The sequence below is a fragment of the Carassius auratus genome, unplaced genomic scaffold (genome assembly GCF_003368295.1).
Source record: "Carassius auratus strain Wakin unplaced genomic scaffold, ASM336829v1 scaf_tig00026052, whole genome shotgun sequence".
NCBI classification, from domain to species: Eukaryota; Metazoa; Chordata; class Actinopteri; order Cypriniformes; family Cyprinidae; genus Carassius; species Carassius auratus.
Genome location: NW_020525481.1, coordinates 1 through 23,888, shown reverse-complemented (window position 1 = coordinate 23,888; position 23,888 = coordinate 1). Strand labels below are relative to the sequence as shown.

At 36.4% G+C, this 23,888-nt stretch overlaps 2 protein-coding genes across 2 annotated transcripts in view; both read right to left on the bottom strand.

The window, feature by feature from the left end:
- Positions 1-20,441, bottom strand: part of LOC113078578 (clathrin coat assembly protein AP180-like) — a 32,915-nt gene extending 12,474 nt beyond the window's left edge. Inside the window, exons 1-14 of the mRNA XM_026250893.1 lie at positions 19,605-20,441; positions 9,670-9,812; positions 7,763-7,838; positions 7,455-7,557; positions 6,259-6,352; positions 5,996-6,107; positions 5,780-5,886; positions 5,645-5,686; positions 2,773-2,834; positions 2,615-2,620; positions 1,993-2,005; positions 761-897; positions 570-652; positions 127-141 (exon numbers count right to left, since the gene is read on the bottom strand). Coding sequence (XP_026106678.1) covers positions 127-141; positions 570-652; positions 761-897; positions 1,993-2,005; positions 2,615-2,620; positions 2,773-2,834; positions 5,645-5,686; positions 5,780-5,886; positions 5,996-6,107; positions 6,259-6,352; positions 7,455-7,557; positions 7,763-7,838; positions 9,670-9,812; positions 19,605-19,734 — 1,123 coding nt within the window. The 5' untranslated portion in view covers positions 19,735-20,441. The remainder of the gene's footprint in view (positions 1-126; positions 142-569; positions 653-760; positions 898-1,992; positions 2,006-2,614; positions 2,621-2,772; positions 2,835-5,644; positions 5,687-5,779; positions 5,887-5,995; positions 6,108-6,258; positions 6,353-7,454; positions 7,558-7,762; positions 7,839-9,669; positions 9,813-19,604) is intronic.
- Positions 20,442-22,310: 1,869 nt separating this feature from the next.
- On the bottom strand, positions 22,311-23,883 carry LOC113078579 (protein dopey-1-like; the record flags this gene model as incomplete). The annotated part of the gene is made up of 5 exons (XM_026250894.1): positions 22,311-22,470; positions 22,744-22,908; positions 23,035-23,090; positions 23,286-23,422; positions 23,763-23,883. Coding segments are annotated over 5 exons (624 nt in total), but the record flags the coding sequence as incomplete, so codon positions are not given.
- Positions 23,884-23,888: the final 5 nt, after the last annotated feature.

Below are 23,888 nucleotides of genomic sequence, written 5' to 3'. Positions count from 1 at the left end.
TGACCATTCAAATTCTGAAATGATTCAAAAAATAAAATACAAATAATAATCTTTTATGATCAAATAAAAAAATATACATTGGGCAGAACCTGGATGTATTTGCAATCTGAAAATCATTTTACTCACCCTCACCGAGCAGATCTGAAACCAAAGCCAAAAAAGAGGAGTGAGGAAGAATGACAGTCCCTAAATTAGCTGAACGGAGAATTTTTCTTTCATAAGAAACTGCAGCTCACAACTGGGACTTGACAAGCTTGGGCAGAAAAGCAGAATGGAGGAACATTTCCCATTTTTCTGTCATTATAATTCATTAGATTGCCCACTCAATATATATTCCCCTAATTGGCCTGATTTGGAAAGAAAATGCTTCCTGAAGTTTAGCTCAGTGGAGTAACTCGTATATAATGATGATATGAATCATATACACAGATAACAGCCTAAATCTCTTAAACCTGGGATTTTTTGCTCATTTTAACCTGAAATGTGATCACTTGACCTGACATGATAAACCAGTGTTAAAGAATGTAATAAAACATTCCTACAACACAAACTAAATGACACCAAATTACCTCCCCATGATGCTGTGGGAGCCGCTGAAGCCCCTGTGGTTGGAGCCAACAGATCAAAATCCACTAGATCATTGAAGCCACTACTGTAAAGGGAAAATGACAAGAGAGAGAGTGATGCATCTACAGTAAAGACATTTCAAGGATGCTTGTGTTTTATGTATGAGACATTTTATACATTTCGTTGAACTTACTTGATGGTGGTTGTAGCCGGTGCAGCTTTTGCAGGCTCTGCTGCGGCGGCCTCAGTATCCGCAGCTGCTGCCGCCGTGGGCTCTGCAGTTTTTGCAGGGGTACCAGCAGGTGTTCCATTATTTGTTGGAGATCCCTTCTATATGTGTTATGTTGGGTTTACCATTTATTTTATTTCATGCACAATAACACGAATAATGTCTTATAATGCTGTATAATATTATGCAGAATAATATAAGCTACTGTTCAAAAGTTGGAGGTCAGTTAGATGTTCGTCTGAAATAAATGTATATTTTTCATTCAGCAAGGATGCATTAAAATGGTCAAAAGTGACAGTAAATATATTTACAATATTAACACAATATTTCTATCTCAAATAAATGCCAAGTTCTGTCATGAAACTCTAGATGGCATATGCTGACAAGTCCTTACCGCAATCTAATGATATTCACAGTGTTAAACTTACTTGGCACAAGCTGATTGGTTTATGTTTAAATGGCTGCTTAGCATTCACTAGAGCATCTTGCAACGTGCTTTCAGAGTTCCTCTGAAACTCAACAGCTCGATAAGTGAAGGATCTATCTATACTTCTTATTTCAGTGCATTATTGTGTTCGTCAGCTTTACATTTATAAACTTGCAAACATATGCAGTACAAGTGGTAAATTAATATGAGACCATTAATTATGAATTAGTATAATATATAAACATACTACTACTACTATTAATTAATCAGTTCAAATTAAGTTTGTTTCTGTGTAAAGTTTAATTATTATATTAGTTATAGTGATCATAAACAAATAATGTTTTGATAAAGTGAGTTTATTATGAATATGAGTATTTATTATATTTTATTATCACATTGCTAGTTTATTTATCTGGGATTCACTAACCCAGAATACTCAAAAAACATCAATATCATGGTTTCCACAAAAATATTAAGCAGCGCATTTTTGTTTTTTACATTGCTAATAATAAGAAATGATTCTTAAGCATCAAATCAGCTTATTAGAAATATTTCTGAAGGATCATGTGACACTGAAGACTGCAGTAATGGCTGCTGAAAACTCAGATTTTACATTTTAAAATACTTCAAAAACATTAAAAAAAAACAATTACTAACCTCAAACTTTTGAAATATAGTGTAATACTGCATAATCACATTTAAAAAAAAATGATTAAAAAAATGATTAAAAAATGTAAAAAATATATTTTAATTTGTATTAATTACTCACCTTAGTCGGTGACCTAGTGATAGAAAATGTAAAGAATATAAGAATGGCCTTTAAAATAACTATTCCAAAACATTAACCTATACTCAAAAGGTTAAATTATGGAATTATAATAATTCATGACAATTATTTTCAAACAGCAGGCAGGTCAACAAGACATTATTAATGAAAATAAAATATCTTTTTACTCTGGTACTTTTTGAATTCTTTCTTGTGGGAAAATATAAACAATTCTAAAATAACCCACACCCCATCGGGCATGCATTGGGGGAACGTGGAGTATTCAGTTGCAATTCAAATGTGCACACGACACTGAAATTAATATTGAGAAATTGATCAATTCATATTGAGAAATTAATCAATTCAGGGCTGGCACTGTTAGTTTGTTAAGTTCAGTCTGATTCAGTTTGTACAGAGTGAACTTAATTATAAAGCTAGACTAAAAATGATTCATTCTATAAAGAGAGGGAACTTCAGCATTTTAAAATTCTGAAAATTAAAACTGAAGTTCAACCATCAGTCTATAGAACTTTAAACACCACAATGACAACAAAATCACCATTACAGTATGAAAATAATCATTTTAATCAGTTTACATATAAGTTGATTCTGCAGAAATACTTACTCATCACTGTTAACACAAGGAAAGGAGGTAAAATATTACTCTTTGTAATAAAAGTAGTTATTTTATTAGTAGTAAAAAGGCTTAGCTTATTCAAGAAAAAGCAGAGACTCTCATTTAGTTTATTACTTCATGCTATTCAAAAGAATTAAAGCACTTACACTTTCTTCCCCTCGAGCGTGTTGAGATGTGTCTCCAGAGATTCCAGAAGACTCTCAGGAGCCTACAAAGCCACAAAACAATGCTAAAGTGACCTACCACTAAGGACACAATGTTTCAGACTAAAAAACACAAAAAGACAAGTCAAGCTGCTAATACTAAGTGAAGACAAGAAGAGGACAAAGTGTACTAGAAAATGACTAACACTTTATACGTTTCTAAGACAATAAATGTATACAAGCAATAGACTTGAGGCTTACACTGGTTTGGATGCAGAACACAATGCTTTAGTTCTCGGCCCCAGTGGGGCCCACAATGCACTGCAGCATGCTCACTCATGCATTCAGGCACAGCAAAAAGATTCAGAGCACATTATTTGTTAGACATGCCACATAATCGCTGGTGGGTGTATCTCATGGGTAAAAATGTCATGCAGTAACAGCTAAATAGGCCAGACAAATCATAGAAATTAAAACAATATATAAAAACTGGAAAACTTTTGTGATTAATTTACAAAAAATAGCTAAATAAAAAGACTTTGACCTAGGGCAATATGAAATGATGTGCCGTAATACCAAAGAGCTGCCACCGGATAACAGTCAGTATTAGGAAACATACGTCTGCAGGAAGGTGTTTTTAAACTATCAGAATAGAGTATTTCAGAGTAATATGAATATACATGGCCTATTACTGTTCATCCAGTAATACCAGCAGTGGCAGCTAAACCAATCTTTCAGGGGGGCACGCTCAGACAATTATTCTGGTGCTCTAGCAGACAGATTAGTGATTTGAGAAGCGCCTCTGAGGTTTGAGCTGAAGTGTTGGTAAAATACACCAATCCTCTCACCTTAGGTATACCCTCAATATCCCTCACCCCCTTTCCCATTCTCTGTCTCACACACAAACAAACTCACAGTTAAACACCGTCATACAAATTTGAAATTGAATTAATTTTCCCTGTGTTTTATACTGAGCTGATAAAAGTGATCTTTAAACAATGTGTTGTAGACACAAATGTGTGAGGTTAGGAACCTAGAAAGACTCTAGTGCTGTGTCTTTTTAGTTCCAGTAAGACATGAGAGTTTTTTGTTGGGGCACAAAGGAGATGATTTATCAACCTATGCGAAATGCAGCTATTGAAGGATTTCAATACACTAAAGACCTTTAAATAGGAATATCTAAATTGTGTGTGAACTTTTGTGTGAAGATAAAAACATTTTTTTTGAGCTACCCAATTACAACCACTGCCAAATCCAGAACCCAGGCAGTCATGCACGTCTCCATCCAGCATGTCCTAAACTCAGCCGTTGATCCAGAATATCTGAAGTAGACAACCATCCTACCCTAACATCACGCACAGCATGCTTTAAGAGCAAGCCTCCCCCATTTCTGCCAGCATGAAAACCCCTCCTAATCTCATAAACAGAGCTCCCACAATCATAAAACCATTAGATCATTCTGTTTTATAGAGTCTGATTAGTTTCACAGTGTTGACATTTTCCATGAATAGGGTGCAAAACAGGAAACTGAAACTACTCAACACAAATTAAGTCTTTTTCAATAAATAGGAAGATGGCAGGAGATTAAAAATGTTATGGATATTTTAGATTTTTAAAAATGGTATAATTTAAATGTGTATTTCCTATAAAGTAAAAAAAATAATATCTGATTTATTATTATGGGTAACAGTTTTGAAAGCGTGTCAAGAGGCAGTCAACACAACAGCATTTGCAAAAAATAAAAATAAAACAATTCATAAATATAATAACATTTAAAAAAAAAGTAAAAAAAAAAAAAGTTTAAAATATGACTTATTGGGTGGCAAATTGAAACAATATTTGTAAAAATTGGGAATAAATTACTATAAAAATAGAAATACTTTTAAAAAATGTCATGCTGTACGAAAATGTTCAAATTGTACTTCTTGAACTAAATCAAAAAACATATTACATTTATTGTAATATGGTGAAAATAATGTTAAGTATGTGCATAAAAAGCCAAAATGACCCAAATCTTTACAAAAGAAAAACATTCAATTTGTGCTTGTAATGCATCAATAAAAGAAAAAAAAAGAACAAGTCAGAGAGTCAGAGTGCTCCATATTCATGGAAAGTGCCTATTTTCATATTTTGCTCATTTAAAATGTACAGTAGAACCCATTCTTACATGTCACTCAGTTAAATATTCCATCAGAGAGAAATCTACTGATATTCCAATTGTCAGCATCTTTAAATAGTTCCTAAACCAATTGCTTTATTCTACATATAACATGGGTCTGAATGATTGTGGAAACTCTATTCTTGGCGATTCTTCAGCATTACTGGGATGCAAAAGTAACTGCAGCTTGAGTTCTCGTCTCAGACAGCAAGCATCACTGCTACTCTGCTCATGATCCTTCAGTCGCATCCAAGTTCACTCTAAAATGAAATTTTGTGTGCAGTTTATTTGATGAGCGCTAATGAGTATTGACTGCTCTCTCCTGAGCTGCAGGATTCTCCAAAGTGGAGAAAAGCTCCACACACTACTCACACTCTCAGCCTGTGTGATCAATCTGCACCGCTGAAATTAGAAGACGGGTATAGAATCTGTCAATCGGCCTGAGGAGACAGGACAGAATGGATCCATGGAACATGTGCCATCTGACAAATACCCTATCATGAGAGAAGAATGACCTCTTATATGTAGCACATGGATGTCTGTGACTGGCCCAGTGGAAGAACAACCTCACAATTGGCTATTTGAGGGCTACGACACATGCAACACATATTAACACATCACCTCAACACAGACATGCATTGTTAGTACTGACATGGAGAGTGTTGGCATCATGAGGAATGTAAAAAGGTGGAAAATGCTGTTTAAAGTGAGCCTTACCTGTGTAAGTTCAGGAATATCATTTTTGTCAATTCCCACTTGCTGTTGAAAGACAATGCAAGAATCTTTGAATCACAAATGCAATTTTGATGAACATTTTATAATTAAAGCAATGATATGAAATACATTGTTTACCTCAGCAATTTTGAGGAACTCTGAGACTCTGGTCATTCGTGTCAAGAATCTTTTATAGATTTCCAATGCATCTTTGCATTGTCCTTTCTTCATCTGGAAAAATTTCTCTGAAAGTGAACAAGGAAATTATAGTAAATTATAGTTGTGCCAAATATTTCAGATGTCAAACTAAAAACTTTGAAATCTTAATGCATTCATAAAATTCCTGAGACTTGCCTAAGAGATTAATGATGCCATCATTGTAGCAGGCATACAACTTGATCAGATCCTTGAAAAGCAACAGGAAGGCAGCGTTGATCACCCCATTGACAAGATCTTTTGGATGAACCTGAAAGTACAGACTAAAATGTAAGCATGTGACAGATTCGTATCTTGTAAGAGTGTATCCTAACAAGGCATGATGCTAGTCAAGTTTGAACCCTGTGTAAAAGCACCAGGGATCAAAAACGGCCAGTGATAATGACAGGAAGCAGACTCACATCAAACTCCAGCAGAGCATCAATCTGACTCTGCAGTGTGGGCATGCCTTTCAAGAGCTTGTCTGTAGACATTGTTCTCATCACACCATCAGCACTGAGAAACACACACACACACACACATTCACATGACATTCATTGCAAAGAATACATCATATGTAAGTGAACCCCAAAGAAGACTGTCAGGTATAATACAATTCTTGGGTTAATGATGTTAAATATCATATGATGTTAAGATGTTACATAAATGTTAAGATCATATGACTTTAAGTATTTTTGGGAATTTTACATATCATAATATAAACTTAATTTGTTACACTGACCATTTAAAATGAGCTCGTGAAAACTTTGAAAAATGTAAAGGAAATAGTGACCAAAGCATCTAAAATGTTGTATCTGTTTGCATTTTAATTTAAAATCTTAATGACATCTATTAAAGTATTTGGTGTTCTCTAGCCATATAATGTATAAGTATATAGCAGAAATAAATTATACAGACAAATATGACCAAAGAGAGGTTGCCTTTAAGGGAACATGACTAGAAAATTAACTATTTTTAAGGTCAAAAATGATAACTATAATGATAACTTATTTAGCATTCACTTCAATGTTCTGTTTATTATAAGCATGTGCTGTAGTTCTGTCATCATGCAGGATTCTGTTCGGCTGTCAACATTTTTATTGTTATCACCACACTCGGAAAGTAATTCCGTTGACATCATACCACCGTTATTCTTTTCAATTTCAATTTCAATGATTTTCTAAAGTATATCTCATTGGTTTCCTTGATGTGAATGGCCATTAGCCTCTAATCATCTGTGGGTGGGTGTTTGAGATGTTAGCTGTTAACTGTTTGTTCAGGACATCTGAGGAAGCTAAATCAGCCAATTTATGTGTTGTAGCTCTTTCACTGTGCCTGAAATGAGACGTTGGTTGCCAACATACTGTAGAGTAAGCAGTCTGTGAGTAATGCCCCATTTTACTTAACAAGGTCTCGCACACAATAGTACCGAGGGAGCAGGAAACTTGGTAAATGTAAGTGCTTTTCTAAAAAAGCATCACAAGTCTCTTTACAGCGGCTAGAGGGTGTCCTTGATTTCCCAGCTTCCCACTCAAATCTGTTATTGCTCAGTAGCGTTCCAATGCATTGGGCACTTGTTAAACTCAGGGTACAGACATGTAGCAGAGGATTCATTTACCCTTTCTTCACTCGGCCAAAGTCAAAAGCCATCTGTCTGTAGGCAAACGCTTTCTCGTTCAGATATCTGCTGTAGCGTCTGATAAATGTTGACATGTCGTAACCTGAAAGTATAAGCATTTATGAATAGATTCCTATTCATAGACATATTCAATTGGGCAGGACAACAAAGTTGACAAAACAAAAATTATCAGTGGCTAATTTAAGAACAGTGCACTTAATTATAGCTTACATAACTTTTCATGGTGATTTAATGTCAAAAAAGAAGATTGTGATCAGTATTATTTCGCTGCATGAAATAATACTTACCATGAGAGCCAGTTTTGTCCAAAAAATTACTAAGATTGAATAGGGTGTTCCTGGAGGCCAGGTACTGGATGAACCTCTAAAAATAAAAAAATAATTAAAAAAATAGCAGAGGTTTTATCAAGAAAAACCAGCACATTTGCTGCATATAAGCATTGGATACAGCCTGAATCTAAAATCTTTAAAACATGATAAATTTACTTGAGAAGCAAAACTGTATAAGACAAAACATTATTTCAGACAAATATATGTTGAATTATGTTTTTGTTTTTTTCTTAGCTAATTGTCAATTTTATTATTATTATTTTAATATAAATGCTGTTAGACTTTTGCTTAAATGGAAAAAAGGTAAGCTTATAGAAAAATAAGCTTAATTTAAGGAAAAAAAAAATCTTAATTTCTGGTATATACTACAGAAAGCCTTATTATGTAATGCAATTTGTTTCTACAATTTGTTTCATGATTAGATTTTTTCATGTTTTACTTGAAATTGAGAGAAAAATACTGATGAAAGAAACTGATATATTGCATTTTTGTATCATGAATTCTGGGAAGAAAAAACTAAGTTATATATTATTGTATTTACTCGTGAATGATCTTTTCAAAGTGATTTTTTGCAAACCTATCCCAGCATTACACTATCTCAGTGTGCTGTGCCTTTTTCACGCCTGCCTTTCAGAGTTTAACTGATGTGTCAGCTGATCAATACAGAGGCTTGTGGAGATGAAGCTATATATAACACTTTTAATCATCTAGGTCAGAATATTAACCATTTCAAATATACATGTGTCAGGGTGAATACTTCCCTTGTGTAATGTATGAGACCTGTAGAGGCACATAGCCTGATGTAATAGAACACATCCTGCAGACTTTTTCCTCCATAGTGAGAGTATAACATTCACTTCCTGTCTGAGTATCAAGCAAAACCTCTGTCTTTCTTTGCTTTCATATCCACAATAACAAATTAAACATTGGGGGAAGATTATGGAGCAGCACCTTTGTACCCTCAGAAAAAAAGCAGTCTGGCAGGTCAGTGAGGTCACATTCATAATTTAATAGCTCTCTTTAATTAGAATGCTGGGAGGTGAGCTCATCTGCTATATATTATTGTTATGGCATATTTTTCCTCATTGCATATTCAGCAGAATGAAAGCCAATGCTTTTAGGACTAATCAGCACTCTGTATTTTACATCCATCACTTTTAGCCAAGGATGATTTTATAGAACCCTCGTATTGAAACACCACAAGATGAACAAATCAGTCTCTTTCTGTTTAAATGTTAATCTAATCATACATCTGTTGCAACATATTTACTCAATTATCCTTAGCTGCAATTCTCCATCTCCATCAAGCTCCCTCATTTCATCATCCATTCTTCTCACTCTTTAAAATCATTCTGCCTTCCACTGCTATCTGCCTTATCTCTCTCCGGTGTCTCTGTCACCACACATCACCAACCTTGACAGAAAGATAAAGAGGGAGAATGTCTCTGCTCCTATTGTGCATCTGATGGGTGTGATAACAGCGATAAGAGACAGCCAGAGGGCGTTGAGTGCAACAGGTGGTCAGCTGTAGGGATAAGCTCCTCAGAAAATTATTCCAATTCAAGGCAAGACTTCACAAACGTTTGTTTTCACAGTTGATGAAGATTAAATATTATGCAGACCCTGCATTAACGTCTTTCAGAAAGTTGTGCTGATTATATATATATATACAGCCCCTGTGACAACTAGCCCCAGTTTGACATATATGTACAGACAAGACTTCAGCTCAGCATATGCACCACAAACATCTATCCATAACCACACCTGACACTCTGTATTCATAATAATAATTTCATTCAAAATATCAGGATTTAATACTCGTTTACCTCACAAGTATCATATCAAGAACACTGCTTGATTCTCACCTCATTGCCATGGACCATCAGGTGGTGAGTGGCGACCAAAGCCTTGAAGACCACGATCCAGCTGGCATTTCCCGCTCTCTCAAACAGGGTATCAGCCATCTGGGGAATATTGACATTGGACTCCTGGGTTGCCTGGATCAAGTCTGCCAGGGAATATGAAATACAATATTCAGAGCTTATTTAGGTAGTACATCAAACATACTATTAAAAGACATTTACGATCAGAAGGCCAAATCAAGAGAGAGTTCACAACTTTAAGTCATTATGATTTAACTTCTCAATGTAGGTATGGCTATGGCATATAGTATCCATAAAGAGCAGCCTAGGCTTAATAATGCAGATATGAAAGGAACAGAACAGGTGATTTATTTTTACAGCACTGTCATAACATTGAATAATGCAGTGCGATGGGAATTCTGTGGTGCACCAGTGCGTGACAAAATGGCTCAATATGACATCTGACAATGCACCAAAATATTTTAAATGGGAGCATTAAACAGACATGGGGGAAAGCTAGAAAGTGAAGTAGAATAAATAGATAGACAGGCAGGCAGATGGTTAGTTGAAGAGTTAGCCGGATATAGTAGACGGTTGGACAGCTAGACAGACCAAGAGACAGTTAGACAGACAGACTGATAGATAGTTACACTGTTAAACAGACAGGCAGTTGGATATTTGACTGTCAGTCAGATAATAAATAGTTGATACAATAGTCAGTGAGAATGCAAGACATGCAGATAGTTACATACTAAAAGTTAGAAAGACAGCTTGTTAGACAGACAGAAAGTTAGACATAAAGACAGACAATTAAACAGACAAGCATACACAGATAGTCAGGTAGACAGAAAGACGGATACGTTTTCAAACAGAAAGACATATTTTCAGAGAAATTTCTCAGTCCTTCTCTTTTTCTTTCTGTCACACCTTCACTGCAGGAGGAAGTGTGCACACACACACACACACAGATTTCTATCAGTATCTGTCTCTAAGGAGATTCAGACAAAGCAGCCTGCTCTCCTCCTACAGACCACACATACACCACCCATCCTTCATCATGAACTACACATCACAACACATCCTGAAACCACTGTAACAGAGTCTCAATAATTCTAATACCAGTTAATATATGATTATAATCCAATTAAGAGACTATGATGTATATTTCACAATGGAACGACTTGCAGCAGCTTCTCTCACCACATAGGAAATTATTAATTATTTAAAGGCGAAATAGGGTAGAAAAACACCAGGGGGCTGAGGGATGCAGTCACCTTGACTGAAAGAGGAAGGGTACACTCACATTCATGTACAAGAAGAGATTACATAATTGCAGACCACAATAACAGGGCATCCTCTAAAAAGCTTAAAAATTTAACAACACCCTGGTTGGGCACCTTAAAGCACATCATCACAGCCTGCTGGGATGAAATGTGAGATCAGAACCACCTGTCACCTGAACTAAATGATAACAATAAAAACCTAGTTGTGCCCTAGTTCTTTATCTCACAATATGACATACTTATAGGTATGGATTTAGGATACTTAAGGTCACTGTACTTAGAATTTTTACACTGATGTTTACATTTTTTTTTTTTTGTTGAGAGAGAGAGAGAGAGAGAGAGAAAGAGAGAGAGAGAAAGAAAATTGCCTAAAACTAATTATAATAACATATGAGTCATAATATAATAAAGTTTTGTGCAGTAGTATTTAAAGAAAGGACACAGTATCACTGACTTAGCCTTCGCTTCCTAAATTATTTACAAAGAGAGAAAGCTGGGTTGGAGAATCAGTTGCGCAGTCAGATATAAAGCGTCTCACGGTTCTCAATTTACACATAGTAGGAATGCTTACACATGCACAAAAAACTTTGAAAAAACAGCCAAACAAATAACTTGCTAAGCTGAAGCACCGCACACAATACACAAATGGTATCAGAGTGCAGCAGTCACACTGTAAATGCAGTGAGATGCAGCTGCACCGTCAGCTAATATAGCAGACTGAAAAACTACCTCTGAGCTCCCCAACTATTATTGACCATCAACTTGGCCACTTTCCCTGTTCAATAACAGGAGCAAATTACAGTAACGGTGGCAGATGCATTTGCCACACATACATTTGTTTTTCCATTGAGGCAGGACTTTCTAGTGGCTTCTATAGTTTTTATTTTGAGCTAATTTTCTATCCCCTGAACCTGTACTCCCCATGACCTTTGTAACTGGTCAAAGTCAATATTCAAAAATTCTTTCTTTTTACAAAATGATAAAAATACATTTAAGAAAGAAAAAAAATGAATTTGTTGTCACTGTTTTGTAAATCTGAGCAAATAAAATCCCAAATTTATATTTTGATTTATGATCAGAGTCATAAACACGCTGGCTCATACTGTACATCTTTTACAGCACTTTATTATTCTTCAAGTTATTTACCTATAGTCGCTAATAAATTTATTGCTTAATAATATAAAATAGCTTACTTCTGCATTGCAAAATAAGGTGAAAAAATGGACTGGACACCTTGAGTATCATGAAGTGACCATTAGCAGCAGAGAAAGCTCTACAACATGCACTCCAGACATTCAATTAACCTTCAGAGATGTCATTACACAAGCGTTTTCACCCTGTAAAGGGCATTGTTCAGTAATTGCTTCATGAATTTATACACACTGAGATAGCTATTACAAACTAGGCACCAACATAACACAGGTATCATGCCATGTGTCAAAATGCACAGAGCGGTCCGTCACTTAGCCAGTAATTTTAACTCTTCTAAAGACATAAGTAGGAGGGGAGACAGACATGCTTAAACCGCCTGTTACCCAGGTAAACCAGGTCTCCTTCGTTGAATATTAAGACATGGCAACATTTAATTAAGCAATGTACACAGCCATGGAGTGAAACAAGAGACCAGTTAAAAGCCACTTAACAGTGAGTGTCCTCCTAATAGAATAGCTAAAAACTGTGAAAGAAAACTTACTGCAGCTCTGATCTGGGTTCTGACTCAACACACGACATTATGCACAAATGCTATTGAACTTAAGAAAGACTATTTGCAACTGCAAATCTTCCAGTGGGTGATTGACATTTAATCATGACAAGATCGTAAATAAGATTTTTATATATATTGTTTTGTACTAGTATATCAGTGAGCTACAAATCTAGTGGTAGTATTCTGAGTACTGTTCATTCGCTTTAGTGAATTACCCACCAGACATCGGTTATCTGTAATATATTGATAGTTTACAAACACCAAACTAGCATAAGGTGACTCTTTAGAGTTCTTGGTTGAACAAAAATTGTTTGTCCAACCTTTACAAACAATATAGTGTCTCTTCCAACTTTCTAAAGTACAACAAGGGCTTATTATCTACCTGTTTGCTGGTTTCCTGTGGTCATGTTCATGGATTAACCAGCGTCGATTGATCCCATGTGTTTCTTTAGTCATTATAGTGTTAATTATAAAAACCCACCAATCAAAACCTGGTTACACTGACTAATGTCAGACACAGGAAAAGGGAAATGTGTAGACTAGAAATACAGAAGACAAACCTGATAACTAGACAACTGAAGAGGATCCGATCACAGGCCAAGAAAAAATTTCCAAATAAAAGTTATGACATGAGAAGACAATAAAGACACAAAAACTGAATACTAATAATCTAAAGTGAGATAGATTCACATTCGAATAATTAATGGCACAATCAGATATTCCTGCAACAGTGATATTTCAAACAAACACATTTCCATACAGCTCTTATTATTGTAGTGCATGCTCTGCGGCTGGGTGAGTTCTGACTAGGTTTGTGTCCAATTACTCAGAGATTGAAAAATTATGTGAAATGACTGTGTAGTTGCAGTCTTTGTTAGTTAAAGTGACTTAATTGTGTGCAATATGGCATGTTGTGGATGCGAGTAACCATTGCTGAGATGTCTACTCCAAGAAGTGTCATTTTTCTATGTATTGTTATGTCATATCATAAAAGCTTGTTTAATATCACAGAAGGCTTCTGTAATTTATGCTGTCAATGAAGTGTCATGTGATACTAAACAAGCTTTTATTGCAAACTTGCACAATGACTAAGCAACCAAATATGGAGCCTGTTAAGGTACTGTACATTACAGTCAGCTTTTTATAACAAGTGATTGTCTTAAATATTTCAGACCTTAGATAACCTGGCCATGGTGCACTTATTTTATTGTTTAAAACAAGTTTAATGTTTGCATATTTTTACCAATAATCCCCAGCCAAAGATGCTGTACTACTAGCTGCTTGTTTTTACAGAAATTGATGGTTTCTCCATTTCCATTCTGCAGAGCTCTGCAAACTGAGGAGCGTGATGGAATGAATATTGGTTTTAAGATAGAGTGTGTAATAAATGAGAGCTGATTATGTGTATTTCAAAAACAAAAACAGCCATAAACCACTGCAGATGAATGAAGACTGAAAAGCTCTATTTATTTATAGGACGCTCCCTGGAGCAAAACAACTGAGAGCCTACCCATGTGCCCTCACTGGCAAGAAGCGTGGCGATGTAGCATCTAAGAAGAAACCAGTATAAACCAGTCTGTACAGGAGAATATCTTCCTTTCTGTAGTGCAGACGTGAGGGCATATTATATCTTAACAATTTTATTTCTGCCAAAGGAAATATTTTAACATTTTACAAATATGTAAGTAAATCACATTTTACTTCCTTAAGACAATTTTGTTAATAATATTAGCAAATATATACAGTGTACATAAACAGTCTACAGTCAAATATATACAGTCTACACATATACAGTCTAATGCCCAAATACACAGAGTGCATACCCCAATAGTTTATTATAAGACTTTATTTTGCTTAATGTTTAAGTGTGATTCAATTAAAATCTATTTGCAGTAAAATCAATATGAAATCCAAACAAACCCCATTTTTTATAGAATAAAGTCTCACCCTACATTTTTAAATGAAAATATACTGTCACTTTTGCTACCAAAAAGTATTTTTAATTTTCTGTCCAAATGACTTGTGACTGTGGTAAAGATAAATAGACATTTTATGCACCTATATTTAGGGATGCATCAATATTACTAGAAGCTGGCCAGTAGCCATTTTTTAAGGGAGTATTAGATGATAGCAAAGGTAATCTAAATAAATAAAACAGATGAAATAAGCATGCAGAGTTAAATCCAATATCACCCAATAAATTAAAATCTCTTATACCAGTCGATAATTTATATGGTATCATATGGTATATAATAGAATTTGAATGTGTGTAACACTGAAATGAGTCACTTTATGGAAGCAAAATGCTTTGCTAACATATTTCATGTTGACTGAGCATCTGACATAAGATAAACACGAAAGTGCTATTATAATCACAGTGCTCTGTTTTACCTCTCCAGATTAATCTCTAGTCACTTTACCCATTGTAACCCCCTTCCTCGTTTGAAAAAATCTAATCTCAATATTTAGCATGACATTTTAAAATCTCAGTCTGTTTGACTTCTCCTCCAATGTGAGAATCAGTAGCATCCTATGTAGCCTAATCTCTAATGGCAGACTAGGTCAAGATCCTTGCCCCCTGCTCTCCTGGGGGCCTGGCAGTCAGATTACACAGGAAACACATCTCGTCTTGCATTATTCATGGCACAGCGGTGTACTAACAGCACCCATCGATGCCATGTACACGACTGCCAGTGTGATTGTAGCCTGATTAACCCAGGCAACAAATTTAGCACTTTTCCCCATTAAGCAAGCAGCACTACAAACATCTGTGCAATGAATGAGCCGAAGAGCATCTCTCTCTCTACATTCAAGTGCAACCATGTGCATGTGCTTGTAAGAAATCATAAATTACTCATTTTGGAGTTTAAAATTAGCATGGACAATGACTAAGGCTCCAAGGACGCAATGACCTCTAAGTCAGCAGTGTAGGGGGAAGGGTGCTGGAATAACAGCAATTGGCAGAATATAAGAATTGAAGGTTTTAGTTTGGCTGCAGTGGTAGTGTCTCTGTCCAGGGTACTGAAAGCACTCTGCCAGCCACTATGACTTGTCGTGATTGGCTGAAAGCTACATTTTAATACTGTGACGTCACAGCACTGCTGATTTGTCTTTGCGAGTGGTATCAGTGCAGCACCATCTTTCACTCTTTTACTTTCACACACTGCAGACAGAGCATCAACAGTGTTGCAACATTTGATTTGTAGTTGCTAAAAGTCATGGACAGACAGAAAGAGCAAGCTAGAGCGACGCAGACGGGAAGAGACAAAGAGAAAGAAAAAGAGTGAGACTGATTCATAGAGATGCACTGAAAAATTCATCTTAGCCAGGATGCATTATTCTCCCTTGAGTAATGTGGTGAGTTTAATGTATCTCATAAGCTAACGTAAATTTTACTCTGATTAAGCTGTAAGAGAAGCTCTTTAAATCAGCACTTTGATTGAAATGACACCCTGGTGGCCTCAACAGCCTCTTTTTTCTTGTGAAAAGATTAACAATTTCCTTGTTTAGTCCCTCCCATCTAGCAGTCATATAACTCCTTATGGTTATTAGACAAAATGAATTTGTATCATAATACTGTTGATGTTTGAAACTGTGAGATTGAGCTTGACTCCCTGCCAATTGTCTGGCCCCACATTGCCATTCTACCTTCAGTATCCACAAATAGTATTGACAGAATGAACCAAATGCCTATGAGTATTTTTCATTCCTTTTTTCTTGACTCATCTATAAATATACATAGTACTGCAAATATGCATCCAATTAGAATTAGATTTTAAACAAAGCAGGGAAACAAAATATATAATCAGCAGCCAATACAAACATCATGTTTTCATTTAATTTAGAAAATAAGCATCTTAACATTGCTAACATTTGTATCCTATAAAATGCTGATATAATTGTCCAACAAGCACTGGGTTGGTTCATTGTTTTGTGGTACTCTGCCATTTGCATGTTCTTATCAGTATTGGGATTTTTTTGTGAATCTTTCTGCAGGTAACATCAATAAATCAATAGTAGGTGAGGACAAGTGTCTTTATGAGTTAATCGTTGGAATCATTCATTCAACTGATTAGATCAAAATGCCAAATCATTCAAATTGGAAGATGGAAACAAGTGGCTGTCTTTGATTTATTCACTCAACTGAATCATTCACAAACATTGGTTCAGGGACTAAACACCACCATTGTGTTACTAGAGGATGCGCTACAGTTTTGCTGGGCTTCCTTTGAAAACATTTTCATTGGTGGAGCAAACATAAAGAAACTGGCAGTAATTTACTAGCAGTAAGTTATTCAATATTAACCCCTTATTGTAAATTTCCTAAACAGTTCACATTCATGTATTAGGACATTTTTTGTTTGAATAAAGTTGTTTCAAGGTGCTATCAAATATCACACAGAGAAATATTTTGGACAAAAAGATCGTTTGTTTATTGTCAAAAGTGTAGCAATGTAATCAAAGCTCACACAAGTCACTTACAAACGGCCTTCTGTGTGAACATGCCAAATCTGAATGAACATTTAATAACTGAAGGTGAAATTTTTTATCCTCATATGAAATTCCTGATTGCATGGATTCCTGTTGAAATTACTGGATTTTGACTGGAAAAATTTAGAGGTAATGAGTAAAAAAGGTGTTCATTTTGAAAAGTATTTTTAAAGTAAAGTAAGACGATGACAAGACAATGATGAGGTCAATAAACAATAATTTTTACTATATCAAAATGCAATATCGTTGATTATAAAAGACAAGATACATTTTTTTTTTTAATCTGTAGCAAAAATCTATTTTTATTTTTGTCAAAAAAAAAAAACATTATTGTGGACTGCAGTATATGCCTCTACCATACAAGCTTTTATGTGTGCGGTTGCCAGATATCAAGAGTTCAAATCCGCAAATCAGTGCTACTTATATATTTTCTTTTTTTATTAGATTAACTATTAAACAGAACGACGAAAATGTGATGAAAAGTTTCCATTGACTAAAACTAAACTAAAAAGCTTAGACATTTAGTCGACTAAAACTTGACTAAACAACAACATAACAAGATTGATTAAATATGATAACTATAAAAGTACATTTGACACCAGGACTAAGACTAAGACTAATTGAAAAGGCTAACAGTAAAGCTAAGACTAAATTAAAAATGGCTGACAAAATAAACACTATAGCAGAACAAGTCCATAGTAAATGTAATGATCTACATGGTTACTGCTAGGACACCTGTGTGAACTTAAGGAAAAATTACTACATGCATCCACTAATATCACCTTAATGACAGTTGGTAAGACATAATTGCAAAATTAGTAAAGAAATGTTAAGTTAGTTCTGAGAAAAGCTCAGATGTTTAAAATGATGCTAAAATGTTTAAACAATCCAGTAAGGATTTGGAAACAATACAAGTGAGGTGAAATAAATCATCTTATAGTCTACACAAAATCAAAAAAATCAAGACAAGCCACGTTATTATACTGAAATGAGTGTACATTACAAAATGGGAGGTGAACTAATGATGAGTCAGAACATTAAATAGATTGCTGAGGAATTGACTGAGTGCTGAATGGTGCATACAAAATACTGAGGGGTTTGAAACAATAAATAAACAGAATAAATATGCAGCAAGGGGAGATCACATGGATCGAAACCAAAGAATAAACTTCTAACCATGTGATTTTGTCCCGAGCCACACAGTTGAATTGCTTATCCCTGATTTAACTGATGTGTTCTGATTACCCATGCTCCTCTGAGACAGATGTGGGTGTGTCACAGTGCTTAGGAGCTTGGGACACCTGCCACAAACGAAGACCTTTTGTGATGCTGATCAGGACTGTTTGAAAGCAATTGATTTAACACAATGCACCATATTTCAAAGAGAAAGTGCTCAAACTTCAGCATGAGACCATTTTAAATGCTTTGTCCTATTTTTCATATAAATATGACATGCACTTTAATACACAGACTCTGCTTGAATTTGAAAGATTGTTTGCCTGTTTTGTGTCCAATTTCTACCAACTCCTTTTACTACCAGTGTCCTGGGTAAATAACATGCATATTTTGTCATTCCATAAAATTACTTTACATGAAACACAGTAAGACATTTAGAGTTTTACACTATAATAGAATATCAAAGGGGTGGAAAGTCTGTATCAAATTCTTTACTTAATGTTTCTGGTGACATCCTCACCTTTGACCTGAATGAGGAATGTATAATTCAGCAGGGGTGAATCTGAGAAGCAATGAAAACGGATTGGGGCTACTGAAACCATTCAAGGCCACCGGCTGCGTAAGGTTGATTACTTTAGTCTAACTCTGAATACACTTCCTATTATGCTTCCACCATGGAGTACACTTACAGTAAACTTACAGTTAGTAGTCAAAAGGTTCTAGGGTATATAGTTAGAATACCTTGGCATTCAAAGTACATATTTCTTCCTATATTGTACATGGTAGACAGATGACAGACAGACAGACAGACAGACAGACAGACAGATAGATAGATAGATAGATAGATAGATAGATAGATATAATTTGCCATATGAATGCATGAAATGCATTCAAACCAAATAAATTATTTTCCAAACAAATTACTTGGAAGAGTGAGAAAAATTGTCTGCTTTTTTTCTCAGGCCATACAGTGGATGGAAGCCATGTTCTCTGCTCATTCTGTCATCTCTCTGATTTGTGACAGACACATTGTGAAATGAGTGCCCATTAGTCACAGAGCAATTGCACATCTCCATTCTACAATGCTGACACCAAAACATCACCATAGGCCCATGTAACCGATTCAATGGTATCTGATGACCTTTGAGGAGCCACTGCATGATCATAATGGGCAAAGAGGGCAAATAAACCATTAATAAGTTTATGGGTGAAAAGATGGTAGATATATTTGATAGGTATGAACAAGGTAAAGAAAGGTGTAATCTTAACCTGAACCCACTTACATTCGAGATGTTTTTTTTTAGGTGCCATCACTTCATGCGTGGTCGCTTTACACACCGCACGAGCCACCTCGGATCCCGTGAGGCTGTACTGCGCCGCGGCGATGCGGTCCGTCAAAGTCTGACCCGACATCCTCCGTCCCTCGCGGATTCAAACGCTCTTATTCCCGTGTAAAGAGACGCGTCGAGATGGTCCAAAGCGTCCACAAGAATGAGGCCCTTTAAATCGGATTCTCGGCCACAGTTTCCGATATTAATATGATGTGACTGTTATCGAGACCAAGCTGAGAAAAAGACTTTACCATGGATGATGAGCGACGGGCATATTTAAGGCAATACTAAATCATACTTTGTGTTTACTATAATAAATATTCCAGGTCAACGCCTGAGCCGTGTATTCGCCTCGTGTGGATGCGGGAGCATATAAAAGATGCGTAATGACGATTTATAACGCAAACAGGTATTTATAAAGAGTAAACGATGAGCATTAAGGTTATAGAAGACGATTTTTATGAAGTCTTAAAATATGTTCCTCGTTCTTTGAGCGTTGTATTGGAAGAGGCTGTCACGATGATGCTCGGCTCGACCAGTCGTCCTTCTCTCCTCCTCCAGATCAAGGATTAATCTTCCTGACAAACCACCGCTCGATGTGGAGTCACCCTAACATCCAAACGGCTTGCGTTGTTCTCCTCATCTCTAAAAAAAACGCTCGCCTTTCTTTTCCTTCACCCCGTGGCTATGTCCAGGTTTGGACAATTGCTGAACTAGGATGATGAAACGCAGCGATAAACGGGAAGCCGCGGTCCCTAGCTGCTGGACTCAATATTTATTTATTTGTGCTATCACTCCGCCCCCACGCATGAGTCAGGTCACACGTCATTAAAACTCGATTGCGTTTTACCATCTGCGCTCAATGCAACTAATTGGGCTTTTTATTGCTGTTATAACTAGTGATGGGGATTTTGATTCGTATTCGAGCCTCGAGTCTTTTCAGTCAATTCGCCCAAAAGATCCATTCAGTGGCTCTCCATGATTGAAAGAATGTTTAATAATCATGAATTTCCTTATCACGTTTGTCATCTGCTTGTTGTGACTTTTTTTATGCTACATAAAACAACTAAATGTCATAAATAAATAAACTGTTTTATTTAAATAAAATAGGCTACTTGTCATTTATATTTTGTTGTACGGTCTCATTTTACTTCTTAACCCCCTTTCCTTTTAATCTGTTTGTTCAGTTCACACACAAACACTTCAGTTCATTCCGTTCGTTAACAAACGGAACACCGAGCACTCTAGCCGAAATTGTTCGAGTCTAACCACTAAAACACCAATTTATGAACGAACTAGAATCCTTCAAGTCAATGAACCGTTATAGGTGAATAGTTCACAAACTAACCTGAAATTTTACAATCAGCCGTGTTTTGATTAACGCAAGTATAGTGTAAAACTAAAGGCTTATCTCCTGGAGTATGTTCAGTTAAATCAGTTTAAAGAAGGGGGAAAAAAACAGCCGTAGCGCACGTGACACACTTCTGATTTATTTATCTCTCTCCCACTTACTCCAAAATGCAACAGTATATTTTTTTCATTATGGGTTTGATAATTTACAAAGCAATATCACTTATAACTGTCCATGTATTATTTTTTTTCTTACACAAAAGGTTTTTGCTGACAACACTGAAAACTAATCAAAAGGAAATAAATATTAGTGCAAGTTTGATTAGTTACTGACATGAGGGTCTGCTACAAGCCTTTCTGTGGATGAGGGAGTTCAAAAATTTATTAAATTCACATGATATGTCTCTTTATTAGGCAAATCACCACAATATGGAATGGCACAGTATCATAATATCCTATGGGCTCAAACAAATTAAAGAAATAATCACAATGGGCTATATTTACAAGTAAAAGACTTAAAATTAAATAGTATAATTATGGGGACAAATACATCAATTAGAAAAGCAAAAAATTTACAAACTTTTTTTTTTGTTCTCTTCTATTTTTAAAAAGGTGAGGTGTTAGTGTTATGCATAGCTCAATAGTTTCACTTTTTGTTCAAGCCAGGTCACGTTTTTGATGAGTCCTCAAGGGAAGTCTTCTCAACCATTTCCTCAATGGTTCTGTCTGGCCCGGCTCCAGAAGACTTTCTGGCTCTCCAGCTTTGCCATCTTTGCCAGTGAATGGACCGTCTCTGGGAGTAGGGCTGTGATATGGTCCTGAGCGACTGTTGCCTTTACTGCTGAAGACATGACTGAGAAGGTTTGAAAGAAAGGGAGGAGCTGCTCCATGCTGCGGATCACGTAAAGGGTGAGCAGGAGCTTGTCCAGGCTCCCAGGATAGAGTGCGTGTGGAGCAATCCTCCTCTGGATTTTCTAAGAGTTAATGGAAGTATTCCCATGAGAGTAATGAACATCCTAGGCTTAAGAGCATTAGCAAATCTACTGAATAATCTATAACCGTTATAGATCCTATATGCTAATGATGTGGAATGAATCTCTATTAAAATCATAAGGCAACAATAGGACAAAACAAAACAGCTGTCCATAGTTTAAGGCTGATGATACATTGGGGCAACTTTTTAACCAATGTTGCAATGGCAATGGGAAACCAGATGAGACACATTCTCAATGTGAAAGTGCCCAAGCAACACTGCTTAAAAAAAGTTGCCCAGCAAAACTGCCTCATGTATCATCAGCCTAAGTGTATATTGTGGTAACTGTTTCACGGTTGTATTACCTTGGCCCTTTTTCTCAGCAGTTTGGCCAGTCTGACAACATAGGGCTTGAACTCTCTCTGATGGGTCCCCTGTCTGCGGACCTCCAGTCCAGAGTCATCAGAGGCTTCAGGGATGAAAGCCCAGCGATACCTGTGGTATACAGTAATATTATTTCCTTCATATTAAATATGCTCAATATTTGTGGTGGATTTTATCCATCCAGAAGAACAGAGAGCTCTGGAACAGTCTAAACTGAGGCTTTTGAAAAACATAGTCTTGAGAATATACCTAAACCGACAGAACAGCACTCTTACAAATAAAACCGCTATTGCATTACTTTTCAATGGATTTCAGAGTCTCAGGGTGATGACTCATTACAGGCATAAAATACATTTCAAGCTTTCGGTGTGTAAGGACACCCACATCTGGAACTGAGGCAGACTCTCAGAGGGTAGAGCGAGGGCCAGGTCCAGCAGCTTGCAGGCAGACAGGTAGAGGTTAAGCCAGCGCTGGCTGTTATAGGAGGTAGAGAACCCATTGCCCCCTGAGTATGTTGTCTCAAGCCCTGCAACCGAGGGACCTGAGGTCCTGAAGAAAAGCCAGAAACAACATTCATCAGTATTGCACAAATCACCAATAATCTCTTACATGGAACATGTAAATATCGAATAAAAAGTGACAGCCCTAATTGCTACAGATTTGAATAATGGATACCTGGTGATGTCCTCATCTGCAGTGAGTTCCTGTTCCATAAGTAAGAAAACCTGAACCTGAAGGAGGAAACAAACAAGCCTACTGAACTTTGCCAAAAAAAAATTCAAAAAAAGTCCACCAAATAACTATTCCTCTTTAGTTTGTCCAAGTGAACTGCTGTTATTTCAGCATCAGAGCTTACAGATTTCTTGTGAGAGGCTGTTTGTGATTATATGTACTATGTAATTGTGTAAGGTGTTTCATATCCTTACCAGCTCAGTGATCATCGTGGGCCAGAGTGAGGTCAGGTGCTGGGGGGACATGCGCAGTAGCAGCACTCTGAAGAAGAGGAAGACCTGAGCATGGAGGATGGGCACTTGAGGGAGTCGTAGGCTCTCCACAAGACGCTCTGAAATGACATCACAATATTATTTAGAGCTTTTTTTCATGCTGTGTCAGGGTGCAAGTGCAATTGAAGGTTAATTTGGTGTCATGCTAAATGAATTCCCGTATCTCATCAGAAGATGCAACAGCACTTCTAGTGAACAATGTTCTCGAAGTGTCTAGGGATACAGCCCTAGAATATTACAGGCAAGTCTGTAGGACATTGGCAATCCAGAAGCAGAATTTGACACCCCTGATTAAAAGTTTGTGGAAAGAGCTGATTCAGTTTGAAGTAAAGCAGGAAAACAGCAAAGTGGTTCTCCTGGAAGCACAACTGAACTCATTGAAATCAATGGATGTTGTACCTTGGATGTCTGGTAAGTACTTCTGGTACTGGTCCACCTCGCTGCTGTAGATGGTGAAGGCCAGTCTTTTGAGTAGCATGGCTCTCTGCTCAAGCTCTGCATCTCGATTGGTGAAGAGACTCAGAG